Source organism: Channa argus, chromosome 4 (genome assembly GCF_033026475.1).
Source record: "Channa argus isolate prfri chromosome 4, Channa argus male v1.0, whole genome shotgun sequence".
Classification (NCBI taxonomy): Eukaryota; Metazoa; Chordata; class Actinopteri; order Anabantiformes; family Channidae; genus Channa; species Channa argus.
The window spans coordinates 17,566,849-17,592,632 of NC_090200.1; the positions used below are offsets into that span (position 1 = coordinate 17,566,849).

Consider the following 25,784-nt stretch of genomic DNA (forward strand, 5'->3'; position numbering starts at 1 on the left):
CCTATTGATATTGTGACTCCAGCATCTGTTCACCTTCTTGTTACGGCCTGGACTCCAGCACAGCGCCTTATCTGACTGTTTGCATGGCGTGTGTGTGTTTGCCCGTAATTGTTTGTGTAGGAGTGTGTATCCCAGACCTCTAGGGTAGATGCACTCACTGTGCTCAGTAGAAGACAAGAGGCTGAGGAGGCTAATCGACAGAAACCTTTGACACACCAGGGGCCTAATCAACTCCGAAGGACATGTCCCTAAAGCTCCAAACCTCTCTCTAACACAAACCTAGTCTGGCCATCTTTCTCGCTCTAATCTCACTGATACTCTAAACTTCAAACAAGCGCCAAAGCCAAATTGCACAGAGAGTTTTTAAACAAGGCTTGTAGAAAAACAATGAAGGAGAAAGGCAGGACTGGAAACTGGATTTTAGCAGCAAACACAGATGGTTCAGGTGAGCAGAGTACAAGAATAAACAAAAGAGAAGCAGGAGGAGAGTGAGGGTTGAAGAGGAACTGAGTTTCAGTGATCAGAATCAAATATTAGTAGGGAAAAAACTGGGGAGTGGGCAACATTAATCAAAGTGTTCACCTAGTGGGCAACCATATGGCAGATCAGCACGCCAACAGTGCAAACTTGCTGATCTTCAGTAACGGGGTGCAATTAATTCCACTGGCTGCATTCATCTCTCCCTCACACACTGAAGGAAGAGAGGCAGAAAAGAAGATGGGAGAACAGAGGAGAGTTTGTTATGACTCTTTACTCTTCCTCCTCAACTCTTTCCTCCTTGTTTCCCTCTCTTGAAGCAGAGGAATCAAACTCGGGTGATGAATGAGGTGGACACAAGGGCCTCAGGTAGCTCCTGTGGCGATTGGGGGGCTGAGTGGTGGGTAGTGGGACAAGGAAAAGTGGAGAAATTAGGAATCAGAGAGAGGAGGAGACGGAGGTGGGCAGAAGATTGCTTTATTCTGGTGGAGGTTTTTGAAATTAAGCGTTAAATTCTAGATTTATATGTAAGTTTTTCACTCTATTAGGACTTTCTTCTTGTTCATTTTCAGTGCAAATGTAGTAGAGTAGTATGTGAAATTATAATAATAATAATAAAAATAATAATATTTTGGTTTTTTTTAACCTTTCGGCTTATCCCATGAGTTCAGAATCGCCACAGCAGATCATTGTCAGCATGTTGATTTGGCAAAGTTTACGTCGCATGCCCATCCTGACGCAACCCTCCTCAATTTCTACCGGGCTTTGACCGGCACTGCACAGCTGTGGAGGGGAATAATAATAATATAATTATACAATCATATTCAATCTTTACTTTTATATAAATCGTATTTAAAAAAAGCAGATCAAATAAGTAATTCCAACTTTTTTTTTTTTAAGTTTGCCCACTTAGCAAGTGAGACACGCAAAATGTGTAGAACAAAAATGCAATCTCGGTCAATCTGAACTGAACCTGTTCTGTGGAGAAATGAAGCAAACACAGGTTTTTAATCAGATATATATGTATTAAAACGTAACTCAAACACGGTAGCGATAAGCACCGTGTCTTTAGAGAAAGCTTTTATGAGCAAACGTGGTCAGCTTGTGAGATTTCACTTGGTGAGCCAGTAGAATAAGTGCAAAATCTGACCACACACACCCTTACGGCTCTCAGACCTCTTTTGATTTCATGTAAAATTAGCGTCTCCCCTGGCTCTTAACACAGGCTCATCTCCATTAGCCGCAACCTAGAAAAACCGACTCTTGGAAATGAGTTGTGGATATGCGCTCCCCCGGCCCTCTCATCTCTCTCGCCCATACAAACACACTGCATCTGCTATCTCATGTCCATATCTCTGTAAGTCAGCTCATCCCACAGGCCTAGTCACAATACCACCCATACCAATATCATAAATGACTGTGGGGGAAGCCTTCATTAGGGCAGCAATGCCCCTCCACCCCTCTAATCAGGGCATTTTCCTTGAGCACATTGGGATGGTACTTTATGGCTCAAAAGGGGCTCTGTTAATGAGGAAGTATACATGTCTGCATTTCCTGTCTAGCCAGGTTGGCAGTTCCTGTGTTTGACCCTTTTATAATCACAAGGCTTTTTTAATGAACTATATTCATCTTGGTCATGCATCAAACACCACGTAAGCATACAATAACAGAATAAATGAAAAGATGCACAGAATTAATTACAATACAAAAACACACTAATACTCTTGCCACACATTGAGATGTGGCCATGCAGCCTATTACCAAGCTTGGAGATGTGTTCAAATAAATAAAAAAATGAGTGTCGGAAAAGATATTTAAATGTCTTCACCTCTTACAAATGAGGTGTGGCTCTTCACTGCACTCCAAGCAACATGGGTTTAAAGTAGTGTGATGACAGCTGAATTATTGCAATGTCACAGTAAATTCTGTTACAGTGTTCCCACAAACTCTGCTTTTTTTCCACATTCTGCCCTTGGCCCGCTCATTCTTCTCAATCCCCCTCTCTACACCTCTGATCTTTCACTATCCCTGTCTTTCCTTCTCTCCATCATCCTCTCTTCACTCGCAGGCCTCATTGACATTAACCTGGAGCACTCACATTTTCCCATGGTTCTCCATGTTGCTCACCACATGTCAGAGTAGGAGGCTTTATGGCCCACATCCATCAGCGTCACATGCCAGGATTTATGGGAGTTGGAGTCCAAACCTGATCACTCTGAATCAATCTTACTGAAGCCGACCCCTGGGCTGCTGTGGGACATAATGGATGAGCACCCTTACCCCCCACCTCACATCCACTCCCACCTCACCTTACTCCTTCTTCCACTCTCTTCTCTTTCTACCTCCCACTTCACCAATACTCTACACTCCTCCCTTCATCTCTCCCCTTATTTCTCATCCCCTTTGCCCATCAGTCCAGTCCGCTTGTTTGCCCTAGTTGGCACGTCTTGGTCATTCAGTCAAACCTAATGGAGATTTGGTTACGAAAAATTAATGAGGCAGACTCACTCAAGGAAATATCCAAGTGCACATGTACCCACATACACTCACGCAGACATAAGCTCATCATTCATTGCTGTGTGTAGGGTTTTTATTTGGGCTAATTTATCATGACACTGTATTAGTAGGCAGCAGTGCCCTTCAGAGGAGAGATGAGAGGCACCAATTAACTCACCGTTTTCCGTTCACTGCCACAGACAGACCTGTAGGAATGACAAGGTCTATCAAATTACTCTGTCCTGTAGCAGTTCTCTGTGCATCACAGAACATCTCTAAATGACAAGCTGATTTAGAGTTAATATTTTTTCTAGACATTTGCACTGGACCTGTGTACCTCGCTCCCTGTTTTGTAAAATCACTATAGGACTTAAAAGCTGTTCTTCTCACTCAGCTGATGATTTGCAAAGCCTCATAACCTTAAGTTATTGATGAAATCTATCAAGATATTTATTAGCACACAGTGTGTACACAGTTTACAGTGATAACCAGTGTGGCTTTAACCCTAAATTTTAAGAAATCGGTCAGTGCTTTCTGACCAAGATAGACAAAAACAAGCTTCTGGTAGTTTGGCACTGGAATGACAACTGTTTACTGTCTTTTACCAGTAAAAAGACAGATAATGTTGTAAATTATCAGCAGGACAAAGGTTGAACTTGCTTTTAAATACATGTTTTAAATTACCAAGTGTCACTTTTACTATTACAAATAAAGCAGCTTTAAGGATGAGAAATAGCAAGTGTAGCAAACATGAAGCTTCCTCAGTCGACAAGTTTGGCTGGAGCTGCATGAGTGTAAACTTCCCCAAATCTCATTATAAGCGGGGTTTAACAACTAAAAATATGCTAAACTCTCACAGTGTAGACATCCACTCATCCATCCATTATCTAAATCGCTTATCCTGTTAAGGGTCGCAGGGGGCTGGAGCCTATTCCATTTGTCACTGGACAAGAGGTGGGGTACACCATAAACATCTATCATAGGGCTGCACATCAAGACAGACAACCACCTCTGGGGACGCCAGCATGCAAACTCAAACTGGGGACATTCTAGCAGTGAGATGACAGCACTAACCACTCTATCACCATTTTTTTTCTTACAACCCTACAAAATAAAATATACTGTACCCAATGTAACCATTGGCTACTACAGCAGATAAAATACATTGTTTGAACTTTTGCAGTTTATGTTAGGACAGTCAAACACATCATCTGTAAACATTTCCTTTATTGGTATTTGAAAGGCTAAAAAAAGGAAGCCACATTTCTAAACCCTAATAGTTCTCTTGATACAGCCTTATGCACATCGATTAGGCATGTAGAGAAATCCAAATCTATACTCATAGAAAATAAGAACCCAAACAATTATGTCAGTACTGGTGGAACCAAAATTATTGTGACAGCATACTGCCTTTGCATGGCATCCAGCCCACAGCATTATTAAACAGCTGAGGCGTTGTGGTCTACATATAGTGGTGTCACTGAGGGAGTTAGAGGTTAAAGATCAAACTGTGTTTACTGGCTTACAGCAGGGTTTATTACAGAATTATATGATATTACCCAACCTGTTCACCTTCTAACCTGCCTATATATAGAGCTGGTTATCTAAAAGTTGTACTGTAAAGACACACACACACACACACACACACACACACACACACACACACACACTTTATCAACTGGAACATGTGAAATAAAATTGCCCTGTGGCCCCCCAAAACAGGTCCAAAACAGATCCTTATAAAGGCTTTACACAATGAAAGAAACACAGTGAGGCAGCTCAAACACCACTGAGCCTCCCTCAACATACACACAAACAGACACACAAGGGCTGTGTCTGGTCACAGGTCAGAAGCTCCTGTAGCTCTCTGTAGTGCAGGGGAGCGGAGCCGCTTGAACCTGTAATATGCTCCTTCCTCCCCTGGTGCCACTTGTTGGGGTTTTAGTGCAGGGGAAATTACACCTGCTCTCCAGCCTGAGACTGGCAATGACACACAAAGATGGCTGAAACTGGATATAACACACCTACAAACACACAGACGTGTGGACACAAAGTTGGACCTTAGCAGAAATAAAGCTGGGCATCAAGACAACACCTATATGACAGGAATGTGTGGGTGTGAATGTGTGATGTTGCATTTATATCCCAACATCACCGATCAACAAAACATTTTATAGGAGTGCTTCACACACTATTAATACGCTGGTACCATTTTATAGCCCAAAGAGCAAAAACACAGTAACAGCCCTGCTCCTCAACCATCAGGCAACCATCCAGTCCAATGGATGCAAAGAAGAAATAATAAATAATATGACAAAGCTGTATCACCCACATTTAGTATGCATACATGTATAAATAAAGTGCTTTATTAACATTCTAAACAAAAGAGATCTGACATATCATAGCTGTAAAAGATCAGAAAACGTTATGCTGCCAATACTGTTCTGCAGACCTACTCATTTGCCAATGTGTAGGCTTAATCACTTGTTAGCTATGGAGGCCATCATCGAAACATTTTACCAAAAAAACATAACAAATAAAAAAACACAACATAGTCTACTCTGCAAGTCAAATGTGAGCTGAGAGATAATCATTGATATGGAGCAGGAGAGAATGAAACTAATAAAAAGGCAGTGTATCAAAGTATCGCAGTTAAGCATTAGTCACGTGAGGGCAACTATGCCACAACTCCCGTGTTCTCTAAATGAATCCCCCCCGTCCCATGCTTGATTTATGGACCTGTAAAAACACACGTTGTTTTTAATCTACTGCTGCCTGAATCTGCCTCTCTAATGAAATGTGGATCTGCGTGTGTATGTGTGTCCAAAAGTGTGCATGTGTGTGTGCATTTGATAATGATGTATGGGGCTGAGGTCTGATTCTTTGAGCATGAATTTTCTCTCTGATAAATATGCATTCAGTTACACAGACTGATTAAGCTGTAAACCAGTGTTAACTCTGTGTCAAAGCGCATATAAACACGCACATATACATACTTAGATGAGCACACACACTCAGCAGAAGCCATTTTACAGAGTCAAGAAAGATGATTTACACAAAAACACTACACTATATTAATTCTGGAAAAATTAAATCAATAAAAATTTTAAATAAAATAGTAAATGTTTACTTTGTAAACACATGCCAAAGATTGTCAAGTGTTTGCTTCTGTTATTTCTCTTTCTGCCACACAGACTAGTCAAAAAATAAGACATAATCATAATCAATACAATAAAATTGTGATTATTTTGAAAGTAACTATGTTGTTTTGCAACTATTATTCTTGATCTATCTGACATTTAAAACTGCGAATCAGTGTCTGAATGGCCAAAAATGGCAGTTGCTCACTTTTTGCGACACACTTGTTTGTTCTTTAGCAGACAATTTCTCTCTGTCCTTCACAACTACACACTGACAACAAGCTAACCCTACATGCAATCCTTTCCTTCTACCCTTTTCTCATATGTGAAACACAAAAAGACACAGAGGGCACCACACAGATCAATTTACTCACACACATACATACATACATACATACATACAGTATACTCATTAAGCTCATCCCGTGTCTTGAATAAACTCTTTGTAGGTTATGAAAGATGATGAGAGACTGCATCAGACAATTTAAATCTTACACAGACTTCAAATACCGAATTACATCTAATTAGTCTCCTGTGAACTTTATCAGGGGATCTTTGAGCCTGTGCTAATTTCAAACTACGCTAAAAATGCTAAAAGAGCTTGGGGTAATAGCACATAAATGTTATAGCTACTTGCCAGATGGTTGCTGCATTCAACATTACTATGTTTTCTTGTTTGGCAGACATCAACTAAGCCTGAGTCTACGTATTTGGCTGCAGCTTATTACAACTGGCTCATCTCTTGATTTAAAACATTACACTGTGTGCTGGACTTGTCTCTCTGTGGTCAGCACTTCTCAGACTTCAATAAAAACATTCTCTGCTGGCAGAGAGAGAAAGAGAGAGAAAGAGTGAAAGAGATCCAAGCAACCTCTCACCTTTCTCATCATAAGAAGCCCTCGTCCCAGGGCTATGAGTCCTCCTTCATTGGGGAGATTGAAAGAGTGAAGGATGAGAGTCTGTCAGGTTCAAACAACAAAGAGGTGCTGCCTTACACATCCTTCCTCAACCTGTCCCCTTCAGTGGCAGTGACATCATTTAAATCATTTAAATCCTCCCCAACATGACCTATGGCAAGTGACCCGTCATTCTAACGCTCACACCTCCATGTGAGATGGCTGCTGAACTGCTTATTTAGCAGAAAATACCACCCAGCTAACTATGTGATTTATTCAAAATTATTCCTCCACAGTGCTCCTTCACACAGAGTATTTGCCCATAGTTCACTGTGGTCCAGGCAATTAGGAGCGAGCCACGCCCCTTCAGGAGACAAAGCACCTGGCTATAGCAGACAGACATAAGGAGGAGGACAGCTGAGTGGCACACAGCTTTTCACGATGGGCTGGAATAACTAAGCAGAGCAGTGAGGGAGAGTGAGGGAGTGAGGAATGCAAGCCAGGCACTTTAGGATTCATTTAGGTTCCCCATCTCCCTGGTCACTTTATTAGCAGTCTGGGAAGAGTGATACATGTCCCAAAGCTATGCAAAATGCATAATCAAGCATTTAAATACACACCATGTGGATGGATGTGTGTGATGTGCATGCATGTGCACGGTCATGTGCATAGAAGAATGTAATTCTGTACTTGTGGAGTGTCTTACATAGATGCAAAATCATACACACACACAAAATGCTTACTACTGTAAAACCTCAAGGTATTCAACTCTTACACTTTTATCTTACATACAGTTAATACTACACAAAGCCTCCTTTAGTATTCCCAAAAGATGCATTTTAACCATCACCAAGTGTAATGTAAAGAAATCCTCAGTGGTATATTTTAGAAAGTCTTATTGTAGTTCCAGAGCTTTCTGTGGTTGCTTGTTGAAAGAATCAGAGTAGGATACATTTGAGGAAAAAGGGGTTTCCTCATCAAATTTACATATGGCAATTCCACCCCCATTCCATTCAATCCTTCTGCTCTCTTCAGCACCAAGGCGATGCAAAGCAGATTTGGGGACATGGGACCTTTTTATTCCCAGTGTACCGACTGAATGCAGGCAGGCAACAAACAAATAAATAAGTAAATAAAGAGAGATGAGAAACTCTCCTCGGAGAAGTGGATCCGTGTTACTAATAAGCAAAGAAACAAATTTGATTTGTGCAATGCCTCATCCTGCCAATAAGACAGAGCCACCTCTCCCTCAATCATTCCATAGATGCACCTGATATTGGAGGAGAGGATTAAGAGAGCAGGTGGAGGTAGAAGCACAGGTATAATATTGGTACACTCTGTGGACAATTTAAAAAAGCAGTCCAGGGCTGCTTAACAAACTTCAGCGCCACCATAAACAATCTTAACAGCATTTTTCAGGTTTAACAGTGGTGTGACAGCAAACCCAGATGCAAAAAAAAGAAAGTGGACTCTGTGAGAAATCCTTAATCATTACAAACAGGTTTTAATATAGCAATTTAAGTAAATTACTGCTTTGGTATTACTTGTTGCTTTGTTTTTAGGTCAAAAAGTGAAGAAATTAAGCTTCTTTTGTGTGTCTTTTAATTACAAGAAAAACAAGCAAAAGTTCAAATGCTACAGTGTAAGACCTTAACTATGATCTACTGGGTTCTCTGGCAATAGAGAAGAGAGTTACCGACCTGTTCACTGACCTAAGAAATGGGCTCCAATTTCCTTAACCACTTGGAAGAGAGAAGAGGAAGAAAAAAGTAGTAAAGAATCCAAGGGTGAAAGGAGGGAGACAGAGGTATTTTAAAGCTAAAAAATTAAGGAGTCAGAGAATGAGGGAAGGGGGTGAAGACTGACTAAAAGAGCAGCATCCTGAGGCCCTGGAGGGGTCTGCAACCAACCAGGTCAGCATTTCACATGTGTCACTTCCTGTTGGCCTCAGCTGGAGGAGTGTGGTATGGCATAGTGGCCAGCGGGGGTACAAGGCCTGTCAGAATGACACAGGAGGTTATGCACCAGGCAAACTGATAAATGCAGGCACACATGCATCAAAACGCACGCACACTTTTCATTTCCAAACAAGCCTGATACCAGTTAAATACAGAGCAACGAGAATAAATAAAAATCCTGATGAATATAAGTCTTGCCAAAAAAGCAGTTTTATAAATATGGGATTTCTCCAAAACTCTCTACCTCATGGTGCTGTATGAAGGCCATAAGGCATAAACATGTGACATTCACAATATAAATCATAGCCCATAAGTAATAAAAACCCGTGTGAATTGACTGCATAACAGGAAAGCATCCAAAAACAATGCTAAATAATTCTTCTAAGTCTTTTCGCTTTCTGTTTTACAAGGCCTCCTCCACTGCTGCCTTGTAAAATTTCAGTCACTCCACCTGAAATAGCAGACACTTGTGTAATTTTGACGTTACCTATATCTTACTGAATGAGATCAAGGGTATTTATAGGGCTAGGCAAAGGTTTCTGGCAGAGCGTATGAGTATATTCTTTGTCTGATTTTCCTGTCTATATATATATATGTGTCTGTATGAGTGACCACTGCTTATCGGCTCTCGGTCCGTCTGTCTCGCTCTGCCTCTCTGGCCTATGTTAACGTTGCTGTTTGACATTGCAAACAGCAGTCTTTTTTCTCCCAGCAGCCTCAGTGGACACTAAGCTTTAGCCTAATTGGTTCCAGAGCAGACCCTGACAGAACTCTCCTCAGCAGCACACAGCCATATTAATACCCTACTGCCACACACAAACACACAGAAACGCACACACACCAAAAACAAGTACAGCAATCAGTGAGTAGCTCGCTAATTAACGGCTTTACAAAGCATCTCATTAGCATGTGTTGTAGAAAGGGGCAGTGGGGGAAATAAGCATTTTGGATTTTAAAAAAAAGGAAAAAAATTACAATACAAGACAATGATGTGTGTGTGTGTGTGTGTGTGTGTGTGTGTGTGTGTGTGTGTGTGTGTGTGTGTGTGTGTGTGTGTGTGTGTGTGTGTGTGTGTGTCTTGTATTCTACTCAGGGGCCAAGGGCCTTGGCTGGCCCACCAAGCATTGGCCCATATCTCAGGGGAGTCCATTACAGCTCTCTGAGGGAGATACTGGATTCAAAGATAAGCAGAATTTTAAAGGCAATCAGGAAAAATAAATCTCTGGCATGCAGGCAACACTTTGGTTGTTAACCACCAACTTAACCTGCTAGTACTGTGAGAGGAATATACAATAGATAAAGTAGGTAAAGAGCTGTGGGAAAACACAAAAGAAACTTGTAGAAAGTGTAGGGCAAGGGCCAAGATCAGCACAACAGAGCTCCCTAAAGGACTCAGTGACAATACTAAGATACAAATTTACTATAATACAAAAAATGATTTGCTCATGTACGTGAACAAATACTTGGGTGTCCAAATGTATTATTTACATATCATTTTCTGGAACTTACGTCTGTTGCCACAGTTCTTCCACTCTTTTCTCATCCGTCTTCTCATCCCTTTCTGCTCTCATCTCTCTTAGCACCCATCTGCTGCTTAATCCCATCTTGTTTTTACAGTGGCTTCAGTGCAGCCTGTTAAAACACCCCCTTTTGAACCCTATAAAGGCAACCAGCATCAAGCTTATTGTAAAACAAAATCATAAGGCAAATGTTTATCCCCTCTCCACCTCTCTAAACTCCCCTAATGAGCCTCCTGGAGGGGTTTCACCTCACAGCTCGACTAGAGGAAGAGAAAACAACACATTCTGCGCAGATTAGACCTGCGGTGGGGATGCAGCTGAAGTCCCATCATGAAAACAGTGTGTAGCATAAACACAGCAAGAAAGTAATTTCATGATAAAATGTCAGCAAAACATAAACGGGCACTGAAATCTCTGAAGGGCCAAACAAGGTCTATAATGTCAAGCATTAATAACCAAACACTGAAATGCACTAAATATAGAAACAAATAATTTCATATTAGTTAAAGAATAAGGTATAATTCTGTTTAGACTGAAGCAGTTCCTGGCAAAACATGATATTGGCTGGGAAAGATACGCCCTCTGACAGTGGTCTTCCTAACTGCCAGTGGCTGATCTGACCTGCCCATTATTCATCCATGACCCCACTATTATACCTACTGTCTGTCCAGTTCTACACTGAAGCAATCCACCCCGCACCGTGGATGAGCCAATATTTTACTCGAAACAGCAAGGCTAGCTCACACAGCCAGTGACATGCACATGGAGGGTGGAGAAAGAAAGAGCTCAGAGTAATAGTAAGCAGGTAGTTAGAGGTCAAGGGTCCTGTGCAATCGGGACAACAGTTCTTCTCCTGGCAGCCACAGCGGAACTGTGAGAGAGACCTGGAAGTAGATATGATGACCTTTTGTACAGAGGACCCCAAAATATACCCTCTTATCAAAATGACCTTAACTAGGAGCAAAGGAAAGCAAGTAGACCCAATCCATCATCTTAAAGATTAATCCTCCACTCTATTCTTCTCCTGAATCTATTAATAATGTCGCCAGAGGGGAGAATTCACTGCAAAGATTTATTCTGATATTGTGACTTTTATTCATTAACCTATAACAGGGGAATTCCTTGGGAAGGAAATATGGAGTGAGCCTAGGGAATACTAATTCACTGCTCGTGCTCTATTTGAACTATGCAGAACTCTATTAACGCAATTATTAAATTTGCTGACAATATGCACATGCCCCATGCAAGTGTACGACAAATAGAGAGGATTATCATTTACACTCAAGAGGTCACCAATCATTTAATCTTCCAAAGCAGTTATATGCAGCTTCCATTTGATTCACTAACATTAAACAACATTTGGGATAATTCTGGCAGGTGGCAGGTGTGAAACTTGAAAAATCAATTTGACTAAAACAACCTGGTACTTGGATCAGAGCTTTTCCCCACTCATTTAGACAAACCTACATTAATAGATCTGTACACTGGATTTCAGACTGGAGCAGCACTGACAGCCCCGGGGGCATACTTCAATTAGAGACTTGGGTAAGTTTAAACACTGCAGATCTACTCTCGCTCAAAGGCGATTGTCTACTCTCACTCTCTCTCTCTCTCTCTCTCTCTTTTCTTCCCTCTCAGCGTCTCTCTCCATATCTGCGCCAAGCACTCACTCTCCTTCTTCTTCAAGTCCTGCTCTCTGTAATCAACCTAGTGCTAATAGCTTATTCTTTCTGCTCCAGCACCCACATTTCACTTGTTTATTTTCCCACACTCGTAAATCTGAAGACGCGTCACAAGCGCAGCGATATTAGAGCAATAATCTCAGGTAATTATCAGATGCCCTCTCTCACTTTTCTCCATCTCTCTCTCTCTCTCTCTCTCTCTCTTTATGCAGAGACACCCATGCAAAGGCAGAGATACCCTTTCTTTCTGGTAGAGAAGAGAGGAGGCAATTTTTGGGAACATAAGAACTGAACACTAAGAACATTTTTTTTGCATTTTGAAAAACTTTTCTTTTTAACAAGAGGCACACAAAAGTACAGAAATGTAATTTATGTGACTGAGATGTTGATTATTTTAGCCTCATTTGAACCTGTCAAGTTAATTTTTATCTATATAACCCCAAATTACAAATGCGTCTGAAAGAGCTTTGATCTTGGCACACATATACATCTGTTGTATTCATTTCGCTTTATTTGATTAAGGACAAAACTAATTAAGGATGTAAAACTCTTTTTTATTAAATGAGTAACTTCAGGAAGACTAAGGATCCTTCCTCCAGGATGGACAGCCATGAATCTAAATTTCTTATTAAATATATATCTCATGTTTACAGAGTAGTCGAGTACACCACAATTGTTGATATCAAATCCATTCAATAAATAAAATATATTGCACAAATATTACATCTTGTGCGTTGAAAGATATACCTGATGAGATTCTGTCTTTTTTATAGCCAACAAATCCCACAAAAAGACCAAAACCAGCAGAGCATTCGGCCATTACTCTCTGAGCTACTGCACCGCTGCTCCTAACTGAAGATGTAAATCTTTTCAAATGGGGCAAAGATATACTAGTATGCTTTAATTTTTGAAAGCCTAAATTTTTTTTTAAAACAGCTGAGGATAGCTAGTACTTTTGTTGTTGACAATTTCCAATCGCGGATTAATACATATTTGATATACTAATGTACTGTGAGCAGTCTCAATGTTTTTTGGTGGTTTTTTAAGTATCTAGTATCTGTTCGCAAATATACTATAGAAAAATCAGTGAATGTGTCCCTTTCTACTTTTACTTGTAGCCATTGCTAAAGTTTGACTGTCACTTACCCATTCCTGTTGTATGAGGCTCACAGCCTTAGAGCTACGGGACAGGTTTCGACATGCCAGGATCACATGGGCACCATGAAGAGCAAAAGACCTGGCTGTCTCAAAGCCTGAGACATGAGGAGAGAGACACAGAGACAGACAGGCAGTCAAAGACATGAAGAGAAAAAATAAAGAAAGAGAGCAATGTTTCAAAGATTAGGTTTATCTGAAGATAACTTCTGAGGGGTTGGATCTAATGGGGTGGTGAAGGGGGTTGGGAGTGAAAGTTAAAATCCCTATCAATTTTCCATATAATTTCATTCATTGAGCAACCCAGTGGTCTAGTAGCAGCAGTTAATCATATCTCTCTGAAGTGATGAAACTGATTGAATTATTGTGGGTTATGACTTGTGGGTTCCTCTCATCTTGGATAAAACTTTGGAACGTGACCGACAGTTCTCAGGAATGTATCGGTGCTCATACTGGGTTAGAGGAAGGAAGGTAGGTTGTTAATTATGTTGGTGATTATACAGTGATGGCAGTAATTATGAAAACATGGCTCATAATAGAGGGAGTTAAACGAACAATCGGACAGACTATGGCATTCAAGCTGAACCTCGGTGTGATATTTCAGAACATCAAAGCACCTCTGATAAGGACATTTCTCCCATGAAGCGAGGTCCGCAGATACGCACAGAATTTATCAGTCCAAGACTACTTCATAGCTCCATCCAAATCATTCAGTCACGATAAAACTGACAAAAACTGAAGATAGAGAGAGAGAAGTTCATTTCTAAATTACAAGTCTAAATGGGTCATTTCAACCCGTAAGTTGAATTAATTTATGCACTTAATTTTTCTCCCTTAACATATTTTTATTTCCTTTGACATTTACTATCCCTGTAAGTGTTGTGGAAAAGTTCACCAGCAAAGAGCAGCATAACAGCAGTCAGACTCACCTCTAAACCCAAACTACAGTCTGATACAGTAGACCCACTCACAGCCTGAGTACCCTGACTGACAAATGTGTCAGGCACAATAATTGATTGTGGCAAAGAGGGTCTTAGAGGCAGAGCAGCAGGCAGAGTGTATCAGAGGGTGGATTAATATGAACTGTAATTAGATTATATGTCTTAATCTGATTTTCATTAAGAGCAAAACTGGGAGGCCTAATTGTGAGGAGAGTGCTAAGGACTAATATCTATTAAAACTCAAAATTGGAGTAGGATTGGAAGCTCTTTCTGACAAGTGAAGCATGGAATTAAATTATATGACACCTTATTAGGTGTAATGGAGGGGACTGTGGCTATGAGCGGATATCATTTCACTCACAGGAAATGGAAATGAAAATAAAAACAACATGACAGAAAAAATGAGCAGTGTGACTTCTGGAGTAAATATGCGCTTTTGATTTGCAGGTGGAGCCACTGCAATTATAAAACCAATGTCATAGTATCTTCTCAACATCATACAAAATGTCTGGATTTTCATTATAATTTAACTCCAGTACTACTAATTAAACCAATAATGATAATCCTCTAAGATACAAGGGCTGTGTCTGGAATTAAAGTTACACTATATTCAAAATTTTTTCAGCAGTGAACCAAAATTTGTAAATGGTTTAAAAAAGGTATTTCACATTTGCCATAATTAAAAAAAAATAAAAATCAGGCTTTATAAATTAGACAAGTGTACTGGCTGCTGGTAAACAACAACAGCTCACATTCACTTGTTGTGTGTACAAAGCATGAAAGTGAAATTAATCGACACCAGTGTTTTCCATAATGGAGAACAAATTAGAATATGGCAGCAACAGCAGCAGGCGCACCGGAGCCATGTATTTCCAATGACAAATAACAAGGCCTTGACATTAATTGTGAAATAACGAGAGTGGCGTTGCTGTAACAGACTCCCCGCCCTCTCACCCATGTTGCCGATGAAGAGGGCCACGCTGAAATTAGTTCCTGGTCAGGTGTACAACACAGGGAGCCTGTTTCAGCATCGTACGCTGATGGTGGAACATGAAAAGAGGTCAGAGGGAGGTTTCTTTTGGTCTGCTGGATCGACAGGCGCCATAAGCTGTTTTACAATGCACAGGAGGCCTGAGTGTTATGCTAGACTATTAGGATCTCCCAGGTTCTTTAGTCTAATCAGGCAACAACATGGCAAACAAGAAGTCATATGAGGAATACCCTTTACATTCTTGTTCAATTTGAACATGCACCGTGTAACAGAAATCCTGTAAATAGCTCAGCTTTTGTTGAGAATTTGCTTTAAAATGCATAAAAATTGTGTAAAATGTCCATTAAGCAGTGAATGCTCTTCATGGTACATTAGGATTCTGGCCCTACTGATATCCCCAAATAATGAGTGTGATTTAGTGATTTCACGCTTTGTTTGTCCTCGCTGGCCCGCCGCCCCTCTCTGGATCCCCCTCGTACACAGGTGTATTGGCTCAATGTAATGAGATCATTACCAGCCTCGTCAGTAAACCTGTTTATTTGGCAAACGGAGCTGCCTCCTTCTGCTCCCTCTTGATCTGCATCCAAAAAGGCATTTAAGTAAAATAAGCTCCACGGTACAATTGGGTGAACAGAAGTCAATTCAGATCATTACAGGACTTGTGGCCAAGCATGTCGAGTTCACACTGTCCTCTTTGCACAGAGCTATATTTTGATCAAATAAACACAAGAGCAACACACATAAACAACAGATCACATATCACCCCAGCTTAATGAATTATATGGCATCTTTAACTGTAAAGTACAACATTAAAGTATATTGTGTGTTATATTTTCAAAGCAATTAATAAATGTGATACATATGTGACTGTTAATTACGCTGTTTAATTTTGTGTATCTGACTAGTTTAATTTGGTGAAGTCAATTTGATTTATTCATAAAAGTTCAGAGGTCTGTTTAAAAATGAATACAGTTATTATAAATTGATGTGGATCACGAGCAAGGTGCAGCCCCCCTCCAACTGGTCCAAATCTGCAACTGCACTGTCATAGACTAAGGGTGATCTTATTCCTTCATAGCTTTGTCTAAAGTGACACTGTATACTGTGGAGAGTACTGTGTAACACACTATGTTAACTTGCAGCAATTTTATTTAAGCATGTGAAGTCTGAGGGTTGAAAATTTGCAAATTCCCTATCTGCCACAGGTTTAGTCAAACATCAATTTGCAGCTCACTTAAGTTGCTTTTTTTATAAAAAGTAGTAAATAAGTGAACACTAGTGTGATTTGGGAAACAGCCTAACTCCCAACAATCTATGTGATGAGTGCACCTGTTCCTACTGCTTTCTCATTTCTTGTCCCAAGAAGTGAGAAATGGCACAACCTCCCCACAAACACTTTCTGACTTTTAAGATCCCCTCTAATTCCCATCCATTAGTCCAAGAGGAGGGAGATGTCACCCCAAAAGTGGGATGTATGGTTAGTAATTACAGCCCAAGGTTGAGCTGTTCCAGGTGAGCGCACTGGAGTGGTTCTATTACCCCTCCCTGTCCCCTTCTGCCTTTCTGCCTCCTTCCTACCCCCCCAGCTCCTCCCCCATTGCTGTCTCACCATCCATGCAGCCCTTTCTGGTACCAACCCACCCCCCTTCACTTTCTCTGACCCTCTGTGCAACCTCCAACTCCCTACACAATCTCTCATCATACCCTCACACGACACTGGTCACCCCTGCTTCTTCTGCAGCCAGCAATACCTGAATGCCTCAAACACACACTCAAAGACCTGTAAACTTCAGAAACACACCAAATCACACACATGCACAAGGATAAACACAGAAACCTGCTCATGTGCACATATCTGAGCACTGGGACTATTTTCATCACTGTCATCAAAATCCCCCCCATCGTGTAACTCTGATCCCCTCATCATCCGTAGACTGTAAACTCGATAGGTCTATAAACTACTTGACTACACACAATAACCCAGGACCCTTTCATTTTATTTTACCTACAGCCTTTAAGTACATATATGTATTCCATCCTCTCTCTCTAACCACTTCAGTTCTATTATATTAGAGCTGTAATCATTATTGAACCCTTCTGGCCTCCAGCATAATACTCTTTGCATGTTACACCAGTTTGAGTCTGCATAGCAAATTTCATCCAAGGTTAATAAAGTTGAATAATTTGACTAACCAACCATAACTGGTTCTCATTACGTAGCCAATAAACACATTCATCAGAGAGGACATGAAATGCCTGTTGAAAAAAAAAAACTCTCCTTCAATTTCCTCAGTGGCTCAGTGCACAAGCTGACACAGAGGAGGCAGAGCAGGACACAAGCCGGCCGCTCGCCCAGCAGACATGCACACAAAACAGTATCAGACCTCCGAATATAAACACAGATCCTCACTGGATGTCATCTAAACTGCACACAGCCACTCAGAGATGCTCAGAGACACACACACCAAGACACAGGCACCACATGCCACCCTCACCAGGAACATCTTTTTATCCATCTAATTCCTCCCAGTATGAATAATGCATTTCCTTCCTTACTGAGGCTCGGGTTTAACGCATCACTGCACGGGTCTTTAAGGGGGTCCTTATTCATAAACAGCAGTGCAGTAAATACCAGAGCTTTGCAGCCAATTTAATGGCAGTTATGCTTAACAAATCTGCCTCAATCTAATGATCAGACACAAAGCTAGGCTATGGGTTTAATCTGCACGCAGGGGCTCCCTCAGCTCTGCAACTCACTGAGTATGCTTAGGGATCTCTCCATCCAGAGAGAGGAGAGCACTGGCCTGACACTTAATCCTCCCAACATAACATAACACTGGGATCAACACAAACACAGAACAATGTCAGTCTTTCATGAATAAAAATAACATTCAAAGTCCTAAAACACTGCAGGGACAATGCATAGAGATACTAAAACATCATGAAGCGCTCCTTTCCAAATCCTTGCTATTCCCCTTCTGGACTGCCTGAGTATTTTCTCCTTCTCATTCCAACATTGACCCTGAACCCAAACAACAATACAATGCAGAATTTGGTGCATGCATTTAGACTGAATAGAGCTTTGCAGCTGTAGGTATTACACCACAACCACACATTGTACAGAAGGGCCAAAAAACTTCAAACAAAGCATAAAAATCAACAATTTAGAATAATATGAGTTATTAAAATATACAAAAACAGCTGGAACTTTTCACTTCAAAAAAAATCTTAATCAAAAGGAAAATCTCCCAAAATGTTATTTCATATCACAGACAAAGTGTAATGGGGGCACATGAAGACAGTTGGATACACCTGCCAGAACATTTTATTTCCACCAGACAGAGGGTCAATATGTTATTTTTGACCACTATTAAACATCCATTGTGGTGACAACATGGCACCTGGTGCAGGGGCCTGGAAGAGTAACATTGCTCCCCAGGTAGCAGGACACATATATAGTTATGTACAGTTATCAAAATAACTGTCGATATCACTGCAAGTGCTAAAAGGGCACAATGCAAAGATAGTCACTGGGGACAATATTTTAGGAAAGGGCTAAAGATTTAAGAGCAGGGTAGAGGTGTACAATTTTTAAAACAATGTTGTGCGCACAATTTATATTGAGAGAGAAGGTAAGTTGTCTCTAAACCCAATGGGAGTCAGAGATATCACGACAGTGGCCTTTTTTTCCATGGACCCCTAGCAAGTAAATAACCTGAGAGTTAGTTGATAGGAGGGGAATTAGAGCCAGAGCAGGAGTGTGTAATGGGGATGGATAGGAGGCTCAGGCCTGGGTCAAAGCCGCTTAGGAATCAATGCAGAGGTACAGGTGTATAACCACAGGTCTCCAACAGTAAGAAAACCTTTAAAGAGAAAGGGGAGAGAGTAAAGGAAGGAGAAATAGGGGAAAATAAACTGTGATCATTCGTTTCCATTATCACAATTAAAAACACCACTCAGGTTGGTACTGGTTTTTAATTTACACAAGAAAGCGGAGAGAGGAAGACTAATGTTGTGAACAGAGCACAGTGATCACATCAGCAAGATGAACCGCATTACTGTCGCCTTTCAGCACTACTGCAATGGAGCTTTAAGGCTGGTCACAAAACCAGAGACGATGACATTTCATGCATAAATAAACTCATGTGTGCTTTTCGTGTTCATGTGCATTAAGAACTAAATTAAAGAGCAGAAATGTAAATTTGCTAATTAAATAATATCCCGCCATTACTAATAAAAATGTCACATTTCCTTTGGAGGAAATAAGCACTGAAGAAAATGGAAGCAGCCTTGACACATTGGATTAAAACACTATTGATGCCATTAAAATGCTAAGTTGGTCCAACCAATTGGCATAACCACATTTCTCTAAAGGAATGTCAAAGGAGCATACAAGTAGTAGCAATTACTATTAGAATACATTTAATTATTGCGGATGCATATTTTATATGTGGTAGAGAAAAACAAAGATGTTAATTTGGGTTTAAAAAGCATTCAGACTAAAAAAATGTGTGATGTACTTGATGCATTATTTTGAGTAAAGCTGCTATTTTCAGATTAACACAGTAAATAATTCACAAAAAATAAAATGTGGATTATCTTTTTTATTATATTGTTTTTATGGCAAAAAACAGCCATGCGAATCAGTCAACTTGAGAACAGTTTAAAAGCAGCAAAATCATGGACCTTCTTTGCCCTCTTGTGGTGAAAGCATATTTGCAATAATCTTCACGATAAATGTCTTTTTCACCTTTTTTAAAATTAAAATCCAAACTATTTTGGAGTCTATAAGTATTCCAGCAATGTTTCAGAGCATCTAATAGCATGTCTTGTGATACTGTAATGATGTACAGGCAAAAGGCTAGTTAGATTAGCAGCCATGTCTAATTTATTTTTAATTTCAGAATTAAAACTGGTCACACACAAGTTTAGGCCAAAAAAAAGCATGGCTGTGTTTGTTCCTATTAAAGTCAGCATCTTTATAATAGCGTCAAACATTCCCACAACTATTTTATTTCCATTAGGGTGGCAGGGTGGAGTGTAGTCAAATCTACAACAAAGTTCAGACTTGATTCAACTGTAAGACTTTATCAGTGTTGGACAATGATACTTTGGTAATTGAAGTATTCTTTTAATTGTGTTTCCTTAATTGTTCTCTGGGTATTCTTTATGAATATTCTGTAATTGTTATTGTCTAATTTTCCATTCATATATTACCTTCTTTAAATAAAATACATTAAGGACGGTTGTGCTGAGAAGTGATTTGTAAACCTGCAGTTCAATAATTAAAAAAGAATACATATTAGTTTTATATATATATATATATATATATATATATATATATATATATATATATATATATATATATATATATATATATATATATATATATATATAATTTTTGGTAATAGCATTTCTTTCTACAAGGAACATATTTGCTAAATATTTAACTGTAGTATGTGCTAACAATTTGAAAAAAAAATCATTTATATTTTAATGTTTTTATAAAGTTTCATCCTTTCATCAAACATGACGTAATTTAAATTAGGATTTTCTTTAAAACTGCATTTTATTTTATTTTTTTACATGTGTAGAGATATTGGAACATCAAGGTCAGGAAAGCATTTAAGATCACAAGTTTCTTTGTTCAGTGAAGGTCCCATTGCTGCTATAAATCTATGTACTACAGTGGTGCTTTGCTGTATCTTATAATACACACACAAAGCAATTACACTGTTGCGTGTACTTGGGACAAAGAATTTGAATATAAAGACAATTAACAATTTTATGTTTATTTGATTTCCCTCATGCTGTCATTATCTATCCTGAACAAAGCAGCAAGTCTGAACAAATGGCCACTACTTGTGCTAATTTAAACCAAAGCAAAGAGGAAATACATTTGTTTCCAAGCCATTACATAGTGTGCCATGCATTTGCTGGGTACAAATGGACACCATTCATTACAGTTAACAATGACATCCAATTCAGCCCAGCTAATGAACTTCAATACAATCATGTTTGGTATTAAGGAGTGATTTGTTGAGTCTAAGCGTATCATTTTGGAGGCTAATGTTGATGAATGTCTGGCTGTGGAGCGATGGAGACTCACATAGAGTTGATACACTCTTGTCGGCATCTTTCTACTAATACCACATCACCACCTAGTGGTCTCAAAACGGAAACACACATTACTGCAATCTCTTGATTAGTAACAGTTATTGAAATTGGAAAAACGATTTTTGAAACTCACCAATACCCGAATTGCCCCCAGTAATGAGGATAACCCTGTCAGAGAGGTCTCGACCTTGCAGGATCTCCAGAGCAGCTGTGTTTCCATCATACCGTTTTGGCTTCACCACTACATCCTCTACTGTAAAAGCCTGGCGTGGGTCAAAGTATGTTGTCCGCTTGTTAATGTGACTGAAATAAGAGAGAGAATATAAAATGTTATAAGACCCATAATTGTGGGACTTTTTAAACTAATACATTAAAACATCTGCTACCTTGGTTAAGCTAGAGGTTAAATCATCGATCTACTTACTCAACATAAATGATCTGGCCTTTTTCATCTGTTTCTTGCTCCCAACCATATGGTAAATCTGTAAGAAAAGACACCATTTTTATATGACTAGAACAGACAGCAACAATTTTGTATGTCTTTGCCAAAGGGGGTAGTTATCTAACAAAAATCTTGAATTGAGGAGCACTTTCCCAAAGCTTCACTAATAGAAAAAAAAAAACATTTAACTAAAACCTTACACTAAGAAGACAGAAGGATAAGAGGGATACGGTATAATTTAAGCCAGCACTACAATGTGTACTTTTGTCATTAAAAACATGTAACATTACAGTAATGGCCCTGCTTGGAAAAGATAAACTGTCTCAGAGCAGGTAGAATACGTGTAAAACGGTGAAAAGAAGTAAATGAAGCAAACCTCCAGCACAACGTTTTTTCTTTCCAGTCTTAGGATGTTCCCACTGTGTCTTCATCTCATCATGGCTGTTGACACAGAGTCACAAAAATAAGATTGTACTTCTTTTATTCATTTATATGTCCATATACTGTGAACAGATATTGATAAAGGCAGACAAAACTCACAATAACTTACAAAAGTTGCACATGAAGTAAGATAATGAAACCTACAAAAGCTGCTATAGAAAGGCCACACAGTCGTAACAGGTCAGGTAAAACAAAACATTACAATACGCTATCAGACGTTACACATGTAAGGTCATAAAAGACTAACTATAGTGAACACATGATACAGCTATTAATATACACACACAATGTACCATGCAAACCGATTTCTGTCAGTGATGTTCAACTACATAAGTGCAAGATATTAAATATCTATTAAATATCAGGTTGGCGCTCTTTTTTTACTCTGTATGTCTGCCATAAAGTTATCTATCTCATTTGACTACCTCTCATTGGAAGTAGCCTACTTCAGCCACAATGTGACAGAGTCAAAGTCCTATCAAGATTCATCATGTTTGTAGCAACAATTCTGCAAAACCTGCCCCAAATGGATGGCATAGATAGTGGCATTGTCGCGATTCTTCTTCTATACTCATCGTATAGATACTGGTGTTGACGGTAATGTTACTGACTTACTTTGCATAGTAGACCCATCCATCTTTCGTAGATCTCTCTTCCCATCCCGGAGGCAACTCATCCTCACTGTCTGTATCGTCCATACCTGCGTATTTTAGAGCTGCCATAACTAAAGTTTTCAGGTAAACGCTACAAACACAAAGCAATATCTACACTGAAGAATGACTAAGGCTATCAAACTAGACGACAGGGAATCCGAACAGCGTTCAACGGCACTTCCGCAACAACACTCTGACGATTGCCGAATTGCCTTTCGGGAAATTGAGTCTAAAGCTGTCACTTTGGTAAACATTAGGCGTATGGCATACTAAACATCAAATATTTTAACATTATAATACATCCATCCATTATCTTATCCTGTGGGGTATTCCAGCGACAGTTGTGCAAGAGCGAGATGTGCGGTGCACTCCTGGACAGGCCACCAGTCTATCTCAGGGCCAACACAGACATACATGACATTTGACACATCACAGTAAAAAGGTGTACATGTAAATAATAACCCAAAAAAAGTATAAAAAATATAACTATGGCTGAAATGAAGGTGCTTCAGATTGAACTTTAGTTTAATCTTAATATTGTGTCCCTGTAACAAACCAATGATTTGTCTGGGGAGTGCCCTGTCTTTTACCCAATAACAGCTGGGATTGGCTCTTGCATCTCTGCCACCAGGAGAATAAGCAGTTTAGGTAATAGATGGAAGAATGGATGGGTGGATAGTTTGCATGCTCACTGTCATGCTACTGGTATCCATTGTATGTTAAATCAACTTGTCTTAAATTGTCTTAAATTACACCTTGACATTAAATAACCCAACTTTTTATTGTATTGTATTTTTTATTTAATTAACAGAAATGATAAACCATCAAAAATCTACCTTGATGACTCCCAGCCAAAGACATTTACAGCCATGTTACAGTTGACATATGGAATAAAAAATAGGCTAGGCTATTTGCACATATTTGAGTTTATCATGGAAAAGAACAGGAGTGAGGGCCACACAAGCTTTACAGATAGATACTTTCCCCCTAACAAATTGTCAAGGATGGCTAGCTGCATTGTTACATACTCAAGGTGTAGTTTGTCTCCACACTTTGCTACTTTCCTGAGCTCTACATGTGCCACTCGTGTTGCTAGTATAATTATTTAACTGCTGCTTTAAACGAGCACCTGCATTATTCCTTTAAAAGACAATGAGAGCGGTCTATATCCAGGTTATTTAATGGCTTCAAAGGAAACATGAAATATGAGATACTTGCCTGTGACTCCATATGCTTGCTTTGAAGAATTTGCTGACACAATGGCCTGGCAACTAGCTTAGCATAATCCAGCATGCTTACTTTTATTTTGCATACTGCAATCAGACACATTTCCTCCAGTTTGCCTTTCTAGGAACTGAAAATGGGCACCACTTGGCTACTAAATATGGAGCAGTGGGCAAGCACTAATTCATTAATGGATAAGAGCCTTATTTTATCCAGATGACCTCATAGTGGTTGAATGACAACATCATAGGGCTCTTTAAAGGTGCTAGATAATAAAATGGAATATGCCTGCATCATATGCAACATCATGTCAAAGTGCAGACTGCAACCAGACAACAGAAATCCCATGAATAAATCTGGAGTCCACCTCAGATAGAGATACGTAGAGGTGCATCATTTGTGGATTGTTCGTTCTGAATGCATGGCAATATGTATGGCTGATCTTCTAACATCAACTAAGCCATTCCTTCAGTTTTGATCTGTCAACAGGTCAGAATGCAGGACATCCACTTAGGACATGAGAAAGGCTAGCAGGATCTTTTTGTTTTGTGCTGCACAGAATGAATTCATTAACTGTTCCCAAAAGCTCACTTCCAAGAAAAGATGATAACAAACAGAAGCTGTTTGAACTGATGAACAACTCTACAAGTAGTCTCCTTCTAATTTGCGCTTGATAGGGTTCTGTCACACTCAGCTGTTCTAGAAGATGTTGTTTGACAAAATTGACTTTATGCCTGATCAACAATACTTAGTAGCTTTTAGCTATACCTCATATCATCAGCAACTGCACTGCAGAATCAGTTGTTTTAAATAATTTTAATTTTGTCTATTTAGGTCACAAAAAATTCATATTTAATGATTTGTTTAATGTTGCCTGTTTATTTATTGCAATGTATAATAATTATCAACCAAGTGCCTAATGTGTTCAGACTATAATTAGCCAGCTAGTTCTGTGCTTAAATAGTTTGCATTTGCATTTAAATTCAGTTCTGTTACTTTATTCTTCCTCATTTCAGAAGAACATATCGAACTTTTTTATTCACTAAGTTTATTTTAATGAACTTATTGTTATACTGTCTAAATTAGTTCAATCTAGGTGCAGCTCCACCAAAATAGCTTATAACAATCAAATATTTAATGATATGACACTGTCGTAGGCCATTCTGTTTGATCTAACCTGGGTCTCATTTTGTTGAATATCTATCTAATTAAATTATTATAAATAATTCAGAAAATAATTATAAATACATAATTTAGCATGTTATTAATTGTAGTATTTTTTATAGACAAAGTGACAAAATTATCCATCAGTAGCTAAGCCAAGCCAACTTTATTGTAGTTTGACATGAAATCTGTAGTAAATGTATTATCAAGTTTTACATAAGGACTAACAAAATTTGATTAAAAGTTACTTATTATGGAAAACTTTTTTTGGTCTTTTTTTGTGTCTCTTTGGTTGTTTTACATCTGTTTGTTAATTTTTTGCGTTCTTTGTAGTACCCTTTACTCACTCACGTTTTGTTGTCGTTCTGTGTTTGCAGTTATTTAGCATCTTTTTATGGTATATCGTTGTAATCATTTTGTGTCACTTTTTTAGATATGAGCATCTCTTTATGGTAATTTAGTCCTTTAACTCAGCCCTGTTAAGTTC

The 25,784-nt window shown here is 39.2% G+C and overlaps 1 protein-coding gene across 6 annotated transcripts in view; it reads right to left on the minus strand.

The window, feature by feature from the left end:
- wwox (WW domain containing oxidoreductase) overlaps positions 1 to 23,102 on the minus strand; it is a 123,963-nt gene extending 100,861 nt beyond the window's left edge. For all 6 annotated transcript variants that reach the window (XM_067500861.1, XM_067500856.1, XM_067500857.1 and 3 more), the window contains exons 1-5: positions 22,872 to 23,102; positions 22,192 to 22,256; positions 21,798 to 21,855; positions 21,507 to 21,676; positions 13,316 to 13,422 (exon numbers count right to left, since the gene is read on the minus strand). In XM_067500861.1, the coding sequence (XP_067356962.1) occupies positions 13,316 to 13,422; positions 21,507 to 21,676; positions 21,798 to 21,855; positions 22,192 to 22,256; positions 22,872 to 22,978 (507 nt within the window). In that variant the 5' untranslated portion in view covers positions 22,979 to 23,102. The remainder of the gene's footprint in view (positions 1 to 13,315; positions 13,423 to 21,506; positions 21,677 to 21,797; positions 21,856 to 22,191; positions 22,257 to 22,871) is intronic.
- Positions 23,103 to 25,784: the final 2,682 nt, after the last annotated feature.